Genomic DNA, 12,536 nt, shown 5'->3' with positions numbered 1-12,536 from the left:
ACCTAGCCCCCAAAGCACAATGTGTTAAAATAATTTAAACACATGTGTTAAAGATGTGGAATAATTCCTTAGCATCTGTTGTGGGCTGATGCATAAGGTATCTCACATTATAATCCCTGACTGCGCTATCCAGGATGGCAGCAGAAGGAGAACATAGATGGCTGCTTGACTTCCCTTGGAATCCATTGGAAAAACCTGAGTTAGTTTCAAGCAGCCAATTCAAAGCAGACAGGTTCACCTTGCTGACTAAAGGAGGCCTAGAGAGAAGAACAAAACACTGCCAACCCTGTGCTGAGGAGCTCCACACTATGCCAAGAAGTCCAAACCTCTGATTTCTCGCTGTTGAATTCAACTGGCTGGTTGATTAAGAAGCTGAGTCAGTGATTTGCTCCCACGTTCCCCTACACTTTCTAAGAACAACAATCTGGCTGACACACTGTGTTTAGTAAGACGTGTACTTGTTGCTCTATTAAAAGGTAGTTACCACCATAGTGAAAGTCAATCAAACAGATTAATGCTCCTGGTGTCTGCTTATTGCTCCCTGGTGGCTGAGATTATACTGACAAACACTGTATACAAACTATTTACTTCTTATGCTATGTTTTGTCTTCCAGAAAAACCTGAAACCAAAGCAAGAGCAATAAAATAGTCTGACATGAAACCAGCTGCACTTATATAAGTCACCTTAAACAACAAATACCACTAGAGCAATATTAGAACCATATTGTTAGAGATGATTTAACGGACTTTAGTCCACTTAAGGACAAATACATGTGGCAGTGCTACTTCAGATAAACAAAATGAGCATCATTTCCTTAAGATGAGGGGGAAATAGTAACCCTTCAAAGTATCAAAAATTAATTATAATTTTAAAAGAAAAATTAATATGAAGCCTGTACATACTGTATAAAATCCCAAGTTTCTCAGAAGAGTCTTCATTAAGATTTCAGCTAGATGAGTATCTGGATGACTGCTCTGGACAGCATATGCTTGATCAGAGAGGTTTCCATAGCTGATACACATTGAGGCAGTTTCCGTGGTATCAGATGGGGAGCTATAGCCAAGCAGGGAAGCTACATGGGTGTGATCCTGCAAGCTTGTCAGAATGATGTCCAACTGCATTCTCTAAAGAAGAATGTTTAGACACAAAAATCACTCTTCGTTAGTAAAGATAAAATAATGAGCTAAGAAGAAAAAAAGCATTAGTTATCCAATAAAAATCTTCTAATGGGAAACAGAAATAAGCTGGAAGGCTTTACCAAAATATTCCAGGTTTTCATGAATATTTGTACTATTAGGGAATGGATAAATATACTGAATTATACTGACCATACCTAGTAAAAATCTGAGATTAAGAGAGACAGAATCCAGACTGCCCACATGGTGGACAATGAGTGTGAGACACTGAACCAAACACTTTCTCAGTATTTCCTGGAGAAATCTAATTATCTGGGAAGATGGGTGGGAGACACACAATTTTTCTACACTGTACATAGGAAAAAGGGTACAAAAATGAACCTTGCAGTCATCTTTGCAAAGTAGGGTGAAATCCATGTAGGGAAAGCATTATACAAGTATTCATCCCAGGAAACAGTTAATTTTCTCTTACCAAGGCTTATTCAATCAATCTAGTATTCAAAATTATCTCTAAACTTGTCTGGATACACTACCACAGCAATTCATAAGCTCTCTGTAGTTGACCTTCACTTGAGAAAACAAGCAGTGCTCCCTGCCTCACCCCCTCCTAGTTTAGCCATGCTGCCTTATAGATTTTGTTATGCTGGGCCGTGCACTGCATCTCCCCAGAAATGCGCTTGCACTCTGCAAATGAGGCTCACCTCATAGCTCAAAATGCTCCCACAGAAAAACCCAAAGCATACCTCAACTGCTCTCAGGCATATTTTTACTTGACCTTACCTGTCCTTTTGATAAGCTTTCCCATCTATCAGGACCTTGGGGTAGAAGAGAATGTAGCAATTCCATTCTCTCTCTCAATGGAGGAAGTAGCATAGTTGCTCCAACTGACAGTGTCTCAATTACAACCTAAAATCAGAGCAGCCGAAAATACTTCTTCAGTGGAGAAGGAAAATAATCAACCTACCTGTACCCTTAAAAATACCATACACCACACATGATATATCCCAAATATCTGCTTAATTTCATTTAATATCAGAATTCTACCACACAATAGCACACTAATCTTTTATGCTGTGACGCAAACAATATGCAGTACACTGAAGGAGTGAAACAAGACCAACAAAAGTTGCTATTTCCCGTAAGAGTGTATCTTAGGAGAACTACTCAGCCAAGTCAGTTATTCAATCCACAACAAAAACATTTTAGACTCATTATTACAGGGAAGAATAATTTAAAAGTTACCAAATAGAGCAGCTTTTTGAAATTCTTATGCAAACATTCTCCTTTGCCTTCAGATCATAAAACAGTGATAGTGACTATATTTTTTACCTTTAATGAGTAAAACTGCCAAGTCAGAATTGTTCAGAAAGTCTGATAAATATCTAACTACACAGAAAAAAAAGAGAAGACAGTAGCACAATTTTCACATGTAAACAGCGAGGCATGACTTACTTCTTGAATTTCATCAGGGACAGAAGAGTCCATCAGTCTGAACAAGAGATTTCGAAGAGGACCAGCCTGCCGGCCAAGAATGCTGGTGGCTACACCTCCAGCCAGTGCAAGTGCAAGGTGATTAGAAAGCAGCTTCAAACACAATTTAAGAAAATTGTGATGCTCCCTGTAGAAGAAATATGTATCTATTAACCTCTCCTATTTAAAATATGTATCTACTAACCTCTCCATACTATTAGCATGACTCCCTTCCACTTAATTGCGCACTAAGCTTTTAACTCTCCTTTGATTTTTCAAACCAGAAAGGCAAGTAAATTCCAACAGGGAGTTGAAGGAAACTCCTCTGAGAAACTTACTGCCAACATCCTTAAAACAAAAACTGAAATTAGAATAGTGTTTTTGTGGACAATGGCTGTAAGAGGCATTCACTTTAGATTAGTAGTCCCGTGAATTATGAGGCAAAATAAACAATAATATGATACACAAAGGGAAAAAAAAACTTTTGAGAAGCAATAAATGTAATCTTCTCTCAGAAGATTTAGAAGTACAACAATCATGTTCAAACCAAGAAGTCAGGATATTCATTTCTAGTCCTCTTAAAAAAATCTGAAACACTGGTTACAGGAGTAAGAACTGACAACACAGAAACAGTAAATGCATTTCAACTACACAGAAAGATGTGTTTTAAAGGAAAGATCTAAAGGATTCCTTGATTTAAAGGAAGTAAAGCATTTAATTCATTGCATAATGAAAACAAATTTCAGACTAAAGATCCTGCTACATTTGGGACACTGTAAAGCTCCTCTGTTATACAAATGCATTAGAGTAATTCTACACAAATGGCACCTGAGTGAGCAAGTAAACCAGACTTATGCTTGTTAAAGAATAGAGTAACCAGGACTGAGCCATGCATCAGTGCTGTAAAGAAGAAACAAATACAAAAATCTGTAACATGCATATGCTGTATGTACCTTGATGAAGGAAAAGGAAGAGGGGGAATTTCACTGTTAATTTTGTCACAGTAGTGCTCAAGAAAAGAACGAAGATGTGAAAAGGTACTTTCTTCAAGGTCGACACAATAAGGTCTGTGCCATGCCACAACTTGCCTGGAATCAAACATCAAGGAAAATTAACTTCTGGAAATCTTCAACTGCTTTAATAAATTAATAGTTTAAACAAGTTGAATACACACTTAACTAAACCAGTTTCTTTCTTAGAGCAAACTAATACAACTATGGCAGACCAACTTCCTGACCCATGAAGGTATTTTCTTCTCTCTTTTCTGTAAAACTCTTTACAATCCAACACTCCACATTTATGGACAAAAACAACTCAATGCCATAAATCTAAAGTCATATGCATTTAATCTGATTCAGGCAAAGGTGACCAGTAGTCACAAAGCTGGTTTTAGCATAAATGTCAGGTTAGAGACTTTGATAAAATGCACGGAGTGCTATTTCCTTATTTGACAGCTCCCTTGAGAACAGGGCATTTGAAATTCTCTTGAATTATCTTCCAAATAAAAAGTTTTTCTGTTCCTTTGTCTTAGTCCATACATAAATGTTTACTGTTTCACTTCAATCACTTGCTAACATCTTTGGTGTAGAAGTATTATTTGAGTTATTGTCTATTAATAACCAAACTATTTATTTAGATACCTATTTTGAGTTTAACATGTAACCATACAGAAATTTTTTAAGACCTTTAAATGCACCTCAGTAATTTGTCTGAACTTCCCATTTCCCAAAGTTTCCTCATTAGTGTACTACTTATTACACTAAAAGAAACTTCCCAAGCCATAAAAAATCCCCTTAGAAGCAAAAAATAAAGAATACTGAGTTGTTTCACCTCCCAGTGACTCCCTTGTCAATATTTAGTAAACAGAGGTAGGTTTTGTCTAACTACATGTAAGAAACATTCGTACACAAAGAAGTAATATCCAAATCTTTGGTGCTGATACATTTTCACTTGTAACATGCAACAATTAGTGGAGAGGAGGGAGGAAAGATGAGAGGAAGAAGACCTTCCACACCAAAACATTACAACCAGAATGCTTGACAGAGATGATGTGGGAACACTTTCAGGAAATAGTTAAATGTATCCCAAAGAGGACTTGCATAAAAGAATAAAATTATACCTGTCCCAAACGTCATCGTTACCTGTCCCTTGGAAGAGCTGTCCAGGCAAGGCTATGGGATGTTCCTGCCGAAATCTGTTGAATTGCAACTCCATCTAAACCACCTACTTTCTTTGGTTTAGTAATGGGGCCAGTAGAGTTTCCCTGTCCACACTGTCCCATTGAATTGTTACCCCAAGCATAAACTTCATTATCTATGAACACAAATGAAGTAGAAAAAAGCTGAAATACATCTGCTTTTGATCTAGAAAAGGATTATGTATTCTTACAACTTATTCTCTTTACCATGAGAAAGTGCCAAACAGTGACTGTCACCAATGGAAATGTCAACTATTCTCGTAGCCGCCAGCTCTTCAGTGAGCTTGGGTCTGAGAGCAGTCGCCTCTGAAGAGCCACAGCCAAGGCAGGCCCCGCAGCCCCACGCATAAACCTGGAGCAAAGCAACCAGAGAACAGCTGCAGGTCACACGTGTGCTACGGCTGAGCACAGCAAACAACATCCCAACAAACCAGCTGTACAAGGACTGCAATTACACTTGCAGCACAATGTGCACAGGACTTTCCTGACTGAACACACATCTCATACAGTGTGCATTCCTTCCCCCAACCACTGAGGTGCCACAGAGCACAGCACCAGGGAGGTTGCTGCAGGAAAACAAACTGCTATAGTGAATGTCAACATTCCTAACCCCCACTTAGAAAACCCACTGGTTCTGAGTCACAGAGCTGAAGGTGGGGAGGCTAGCTGGGTTACACGTGTGGAAATGCTTATTGGATTACATGTACCCATCATGCCAGGAAGGGCCTTTGTTTACCACCTCAACATTTAGCTCCAAGCTCTCCTGAGATTTTTCAGGTTAGAAATAAAACTTGCAGTTAATACCTGTATTCTAATATACACATACATGCTAAAAAACTATTAAATCCCTTAATCACCTGAGTTGGTTACTGTATTAAAAATTACAAGCATTTCATTGTTGTTTGTTTCCCAAATCCAATTTGATTTTACACTGGTTACATTTATTAACCTAAAAATACTACATCCTCTATGACTAAGCAAGAATCTTGAAAAGTGTGTCTTAGATGACTCTTAGCACATTTTGAAATACTCTTGTGCATTAGGTACTTTAATCTCTAATCAAGAACTTCACTTCTACTTAAGTACTAGTTGAACATTTTCTCAACAGTTAAAATAAATGCTGAGATAATGTGAACCCAGACCCTCTTCACCAACTCCCATAATTTGAATGAAACTTATTTTGCCTACCTGCCCTGTTGATGTTAAGGCAAGCGAAGACTGACTTCCAGCACAAACTTTTCGAATAAACATTCCTTGCAAGGCTTCTATAACTTTAGGTTTATATACTCTATTTGTATCACCATGACCAAGTTTGCCTGCAAAGGGAGGAAACACAACTGGAAGGTATTTTCAATGGACAGACAACAATTAAAAGAATCCCAACAGATTTTTTTGGCTTCCCAAAAACGTCAAAGTGGATTTTTAAAATTGAAACACATTACAATTTTTATAAAACCTGTTCTCTTTCAATTACAGTAATTACAGACTTGAAGAAATATATATTTATTATAGTCTATTTTAAAATTGAAACACAAATCCCAGGCAGTTTATATGTAATAGTTTGTAGGACATAATTAGCTACTGTCATATCATGAGCGAGCTTATTTGAAAGTCATCAGCACAGCATTTTTTCCAGAATTGTTCATCTATTCACTGACCTTTCTGCACTGTGAAACTCCTCCCCTGCTGAAAAGCTTTTTGTTTAACCCTACAATCCTGCAGGTGAACTTCACATATCGTATTTAGATTTTTTAAGAATCCCTTCCTTGAACAGTTACCAAATGATGAATAAAAACCAGAACCAAACTGCAAGGAGTACTGAAATTATGAGGCAGATGGAATAAGACAAGAATTACTACCAAAAATATTTGTTGTACCCACCATTGTCTCCTCCTCCAAATGACCACACTGTTCTCCCATCTTTGGACAGAGCTATAGTGTGTGAACTGCCACAGGAAACCTCTCCTACATTGCTAATATCTTTTACTAAAGTTGGAATGTTGCGGCTGTTGCTGTCACCATGACCTAAGGAAAAAAGAAATAAGTATTTTCTTTTTGTGTTGATTAAAGTCCTGAATCTGTTTTGCAATCATAAGACATTGCAAATTCTACGTGCATTGCAGTCATCACAAATGATGATTTCTGCCAACTTTTTGGAAAGACTCATAGTAAGGCTTGGAAGACATCTGTCATAAAGTCAAACATTAAATCTTTAGGACATACTCCAGAACACCTGTTCATACTTCACTGCCTCTAAAACTTATGATTATTTTCTACCCAGCTGAAAAGAAATAAAAATAATTGGTAGAACAACTGCCTTCAACAGCAGCCGATTAGGTAGCTAGACTTCCCAATACGGGGCAGCAGGTTTCCTGCGCAGCATGAGGAAGCTGCGATAAGGGCCCTCTGTCACTCCTGTCCACATTGCACAGACTGAACAGATCAGCCCCTAGCTGCCTTTAGGCAGCCACATTTCTGAGGGGTCCTTTCTGCAGAAACCAAATACATTACAGCTATCACCTACTTCATAAAAGGTTTTATTTGTACTAAACTCCAGAAAGTCTGTGGATATGGAAGAAAAATGGAGAACAGAGGAAAATTAATACCACTGCTATCCATAACTGATTAAATATTAAGAACTTCCTATAACCCAATGAAATGTTACATTTAGCTACATTCTGGAACTCACCACTGTACACTCCAAGACCCCCAAAGGACGTCAAAACTCCACAATAGTCTAAAACTCAAGGCAACTATTTCCACAATTCCCACCAAAATTCCAGTTAAACCTCTAACACAGAGTTCTCTTCTTCACGACAGGGATACACTCAGAACTTGTACTGATTCCCTTGAAAGCTGTGACTGTCAAACACTCTCCTCATCTTCCACCCCTGCAACTTGCTTGCTTTTACCCCTCTATACTTGATGATTGTGACATTTAAAGAAAACAGAAGGGAACTAAAGCTCAACTTGAAAAAATGTTCTCTGCAAAACCTGTTAGTTCAACTGAACCTGATCAAGAAGGGTAGTTTTACACCAGGCATAGCAGCTCTGTAGCAAAGATTATGAAATAGACAAGTGAACTCAAAGGAAACAGTAATACAGGGTTTCTTGTTTCAGTTAAATTTAACTTTTTAGATGTATTAGGGTATAAGAACACTAAGCCATTCTGGCAAACTTAACATCAAGTATCCTTATTAGAATCAGACCCGTGGTATTATTAGCCAGTTATTCCTGACTCTTCAAAGAATCATTCTAGCATCAGACTAAATGAGGTTTATCTAGAATTTCAGTTTATTTAAAATGTCTACTGTTTTTACATTCCAGTGACATTAGCAACCATATAGTCTTAGGTATGAATAAAAGCAACTCGCCTTGAAAAGAAAAATCTTTTAGAAATAATCTCTGTAAAATTAACTGAATTAAAAACTTTTAAGAGCCTCTGCACTTGTCAGCTGTACACACACACCTGAGTACATGTGTATGCGTACGCTGAACAGACAACAAGAACAAGGCAAACAGACGTATTAAATCATTACTAGACACAGGAATTTTTGCAAAAGCATCTCATGAAATTTTCAAATTACCTAATCTTCCAAAGTCTCCTTCACCCCATGTGTACAGCTCTCCATCTTCTGTCACAGCAGCACTGTGTCTGTAGCCCGCCGATACACACACAACCACCTACATTACACACATAAAGAAAGACAATGTTTTTACACAAATCAAGCAGGAAGTTTGAAAGCTTAGGAGAGTCAAGTTTCAGAAGGAGTCTACATAAAGTGTCTTGTTCTTTCACATGGATCAAGTACACACATAATCTTTGCAACCTTTTCTGTTTATTTAATAAGGGGAAATAAGTACAGAAAAAGTTTATATGCAGAACTACTAATGATTTTTTATCAAGCAGGTTTAGCATCATGATATCCTAGTCTTAGAGGAGAAAAAAGCAGCATCAGTGGATGTTTAAGACACTAAACAAGCTATATGTGAAAGCCTTGATGTTGCAGCTAGCAAAATTGAAACAGCAATTCAGCGAAAGCCCCTGAACAATTTTGACTGAAGGCTATGAGAAGCTTTCCTGACAATGCCTGTAGGCCTGTGATTTGGGCAGCAGCAACCATAAGCTCAAGTGTTTTGTTGCAAGCAGATCCAGCCTCAAAGAGAAGTCTACAACAGACAGAACTTTTTCTTAGGATTTTATCTATTTCAAACTTTACACAACATCCCAGCTGAACAGAACTAAAACACGTGCTCCACTATACAAAACATACCTTCCCTTGCAGGGGACCCTGAATAAGTTTGGGATATTTCTGAGTTGAACTATTTCCATGTCCCAGTTTTCCGTAGTCACCATCACCCCAGCTGAAGACTTCCCCTTCTGTTGTAAATGCTAAAGTGTGACCATCAGATCCTTTTGAAGATGATACTTTTTTAATAGACCTGTGAGGCTCAAAAGTCAATTTTTTCAATGTGGACTGATTGTTGGAGTCTCCCAGTCCCAGTCTCCCATAGCTGCCTTTTCCACAGGCTCTAACAGAACCATCCGTAGAAATGACAAATGTACAATATTGTCCAGCTTCAATCTACAAAGAGAAAAAAGGATGTCATAGAGAAATACAGAGATTAGACAAATCCAGAGTTTACATATAGCTCTAGAAGTCTGTATTTTTTAACAGAATTTCAGGTTTCTTCATATAAAATCATGTAAAAACTAAATAACACAATGTTAAAATAATTTGGATTTCAGCAAGCAGTAAAACTAAAATTCTTGGGAAATATGTTACAATTAAATCTATTTTCATAATAGACTAAAGTATATAAACAGTGAAAAAAGTATATAAAAGTCATTTTATTTACTTGTATCTCTTCTACAGACTGTAGAATTTGTTCAGATCTCCAAAACTCATGGATGGAAATCTTAATATTTTAAAAGCAAAAAAGACCAAGTAACAGCTTGATAAAACACTGCAGGTTTTGCTTAATTTTAATTAGTACCATAACATCCCAAAAATAAACCAAATGCTAAAAATCACTTGAGACTATAAACTTCAATCACGTGAACATCAAAGAAATAAGATCAAAAGCTTTTAAGAAAAGAAGAACTTGCTCCTATTGGGAAGTCAGTGCTCAGCTGAAGAATGACCCAACAGCAAATGGACTAACACAGAAATCATTCCCTATAGGAATCTTAAGAGAAGCAGAAGTGCAGAGCAGGTTCCATCTGACACAAAAAGGCACACCATAAACCAGCCCCAAACAGGTGGTCACAGCCCTATTTAATGGGAATTAATGTCTTCATACAGATAATCCTATCACAATCAAGTGGACGGCTAAGTGGAAAAATCACATAAATTTGTTGTATATAGTACACAGTACTATTAAAAGAGTAATACGTTCATTCAGATCATGCAGTCCAATCCTGTGTATTAGTCTTTCAAATGTTTTGAAAGTTTTCTGAATGCATAAACTTGATTTACGATGTCCAGTCCTGCATCTCATTGAAATATAAAATACATCACTGACATCCATAGAAACAATTCCAGAAAATGCACCTAAATTGACTAGTGACCAGAAAGCGCTTTTACTTAAGTCAACACTGCAAAGGCAACATAGTACCAGAAAAGTAAACTATTATATTCTGGGTCATGCATCAATAGAAGTGCTCAGCTGCAACTGCAGAATCTGTGACCGAGAGCAGAAAGAGCATGTAGACTGATTTTCAGAAAGCTAATTAAGGTTGCTGTGTCAGCAGCTAGTCCAGTTTAAAGCTTTAAACTCAGCAATCTCTGGTGTGAAAATCACCAATGGAAAAGAGCATGGAGTCGTTAAGACACCTTTTAACCAACAATTAAAAAAAACAAAAAACAAAACAAAACAAAACAAACAAAACAAAAAAAAACACCAAAAAACAAACAAACCAAAAGCAAAAAAAAACCCACCAAAAAAACTACAGACAGCTACACTTGTCTCCACAGAGCAAGTCAGGTAACTCAGTCATTCTCGTTATATGGTTATTTATCCATGCACATCACTAAAACCAAACCAGAATGTTTTTCCCAGGCATCAATAAAAGCAGTGAGATATTCTCAGTAAAATAACCTGAGTTCTGAACATCATTCATTACAATTTGCTTCATTACAACTTGACACTCAGAAATAAAGTACTATTTTTCAATTTCATGCTGTGACTGTAAAGCTGCTGAATGTTACATAGTGTACCACTAACAGATGTCACTCACCGTCTGTGCATCAGAAAAGCTTGGAGCAAGCTTAGGCTGAAGTATTTTCTCTTGAGTTCCTTCTACGAGCTGGTGACTGCTGTTACTGCCCCACACATACACCTCACAGGTCTCTGACACAATGGGAGCATCGCCTGTTTGAATGCTGTCAGGGCTGGCACATGTCCTTGAATAGTCTGAGGCCATTCGACAAACCTATTCAAATCAGAGATTTATTACACAGTAGCATTTTATATTTCTTCCTATACAGTCACAGTATTTAATGCAGCTTTTATTGCCCCTCAACATGGTAACTGTCTAAAATACAAATCACCACGACCATATCATTAGCTTGCCAACTAATTAGCTTAACAACTTTGTCTCACTACATCTTCGTTTTTCAACCTTTTTTGCACCTCTTCGACCCCAGAATAACTACACCCACATGTGCACACCAATCACATGTGTGAGGAGGAAGCAAACTACAGTAACTTAAAAGTTTTTCAAGACATACCTCTTCAAATAAACACAGAGCTGCCTCATACAGAGAACATAAGCCATCTGATGTTCTGGTTGGCTCTCTCCATTGACTTCGATCAGCAGATGATCCCTACAACGTTTAAATGTCGTTATTAGGAGAAATACGCTTCCAATACAGCAACAGTCCACCTGAACAAAATACATCAGGGACTTGTTCTTATCGCTAAGGAAAAGCTAATGGCTCTTTCTATAAAAGCACAAGTACACTACCTCTCTCCTGAGCTGTGATACCTGCATACACTTCAGGAAAACAAAACTGTCACAAGTGCTAGTCCAACATTCTTACTGATTCAGTTTTGTGAAAGTATCTGGGTTCGGAATTAATTTCTCCCAACACTATTTTGTAATTAAATGCATGTCATTTGTGTCTAAAGTGATAATTATTTTTAACTACTAATCATACATAATTTTATGTTTACGTATCTTTCATGTTTTGGTCTCTAATTGTATATATAGCCCAAACCCAACAGCAAATAAAGTTGCCCATCACAACATTTATTCCAATTCAGATACTGCTACGGCCATGCTCTTTTCATGGACCCCATTCTTCAAAATATTTTTCAGATCTTTTTAGAATCTTTTTTAGATTTTAAACTTTACACTTATTAAGAAGCCTGAAAGAAAAGTATGACAACTCGAGGGAAAAAGTCATTCCCTGTTTTCAGCCTGAGCACCATGAGACAGAAGCTTGCCACAGCTTCTGACTGTGTACTGCGCAGTAATTTCATACCTTGAAAAGCAATATTCATCTAGCACCAGCAGTGAGCACTCACTTTACAAAGCAATGTGTCACACTTCCAATTTAGCTCATTTTCTATCACAGTAATTTCTGAGCATGAGCATCTTCAGTTCAGCAAAACTGCTGAACATCCTGAAGATGAATAAGCAGAGGCCTAGGTGAGTGGGGGAGCAGGAATGTGCAATAAAAGTAACTAATAGGAAACAAGGTGTATTGCAGAACTTTAAATTTTC

The 12,536-nt window shown here is 37.5% G+C and overlaps 1 protein-coding gene across 14 annotated transcripts in view; it reads right to left on the bottom strand.

Moving 5' to 3' along the window:
- HERC1 (HECT and RLD domain containing E3 ubiquitin protein ligase family member 1) overlaps positions 1–12,536 on the bottom strand; it is a 130,641-nt gene that overhangs the window by 84,989 nt on the left and 33,116 nt on the right. For all 14 annotated transcript variants that reach the window (XM_041489771.1, XM_041489770.1, XM_041489769.1 and 11 more), the window contains 12 exons: positions 11,539–11,634; positions 11,046–11,240; positions 9,079–9,390; positions 8,392–8,488; positions 6,686–6,829; positions 5,993–6,120; positions 5,012–5,156; positions 4,749–4,920; positions 3,561–3,695; positions 2,590–2,755; positions 1,918–2,043; positions 904–1,125 (listed from right to left, as the gene is read on the bottom strand). In XM_041489771.1, the coding sequence (XP_041345705.1) occupies positions 904–1,125; positions 1,918–2,043; positions 2,590–2,755; positions 3,561–3,695; positions 4,749–4,920; positions 5,012–5,156; positions 5,993–6,120; positions 6,686–6,829; positions 8,392–8,488; positions 9,079–9,390; positions 11,046–11,240; positions 11,539–11,634 (1,938 nt within the window). The remainder of the gene's footprint in view (positions 1–903; positions 1,126–1,917; positions 2,044–2,589; positions 2,756–3,560; positions 3,696–4,748; positions 4,921–5,011; positions 5,157–5,992; positions 6,121–6,685; positions 6,830–8,391; positions 8,489–9,078; positions 9,391–11,045; positions 11,241–11,538; positions 11,635–12,536) is intronic.

The sequence above is a fragment of the Pyrgilauda ruficollis genome, unplaced genomic scaffold (assembly GCF_017590135.1).
Source record: "Pyrgilauda ruficollis isolate IOZ18807 unplaced genomic scaffold, ASM1759013v1 scaffold96, whole genome shotgun sequence".
Lineage (NCBI taxonomy): Eukaryota > Metazoa > Chordata > Aves > Passeriformes > Passeridae > Pyrgilauda > Pyrgilauda ruficollis.
This window is presented reverse-complemented; position numbering and strand designations above follow the sequence as displayed.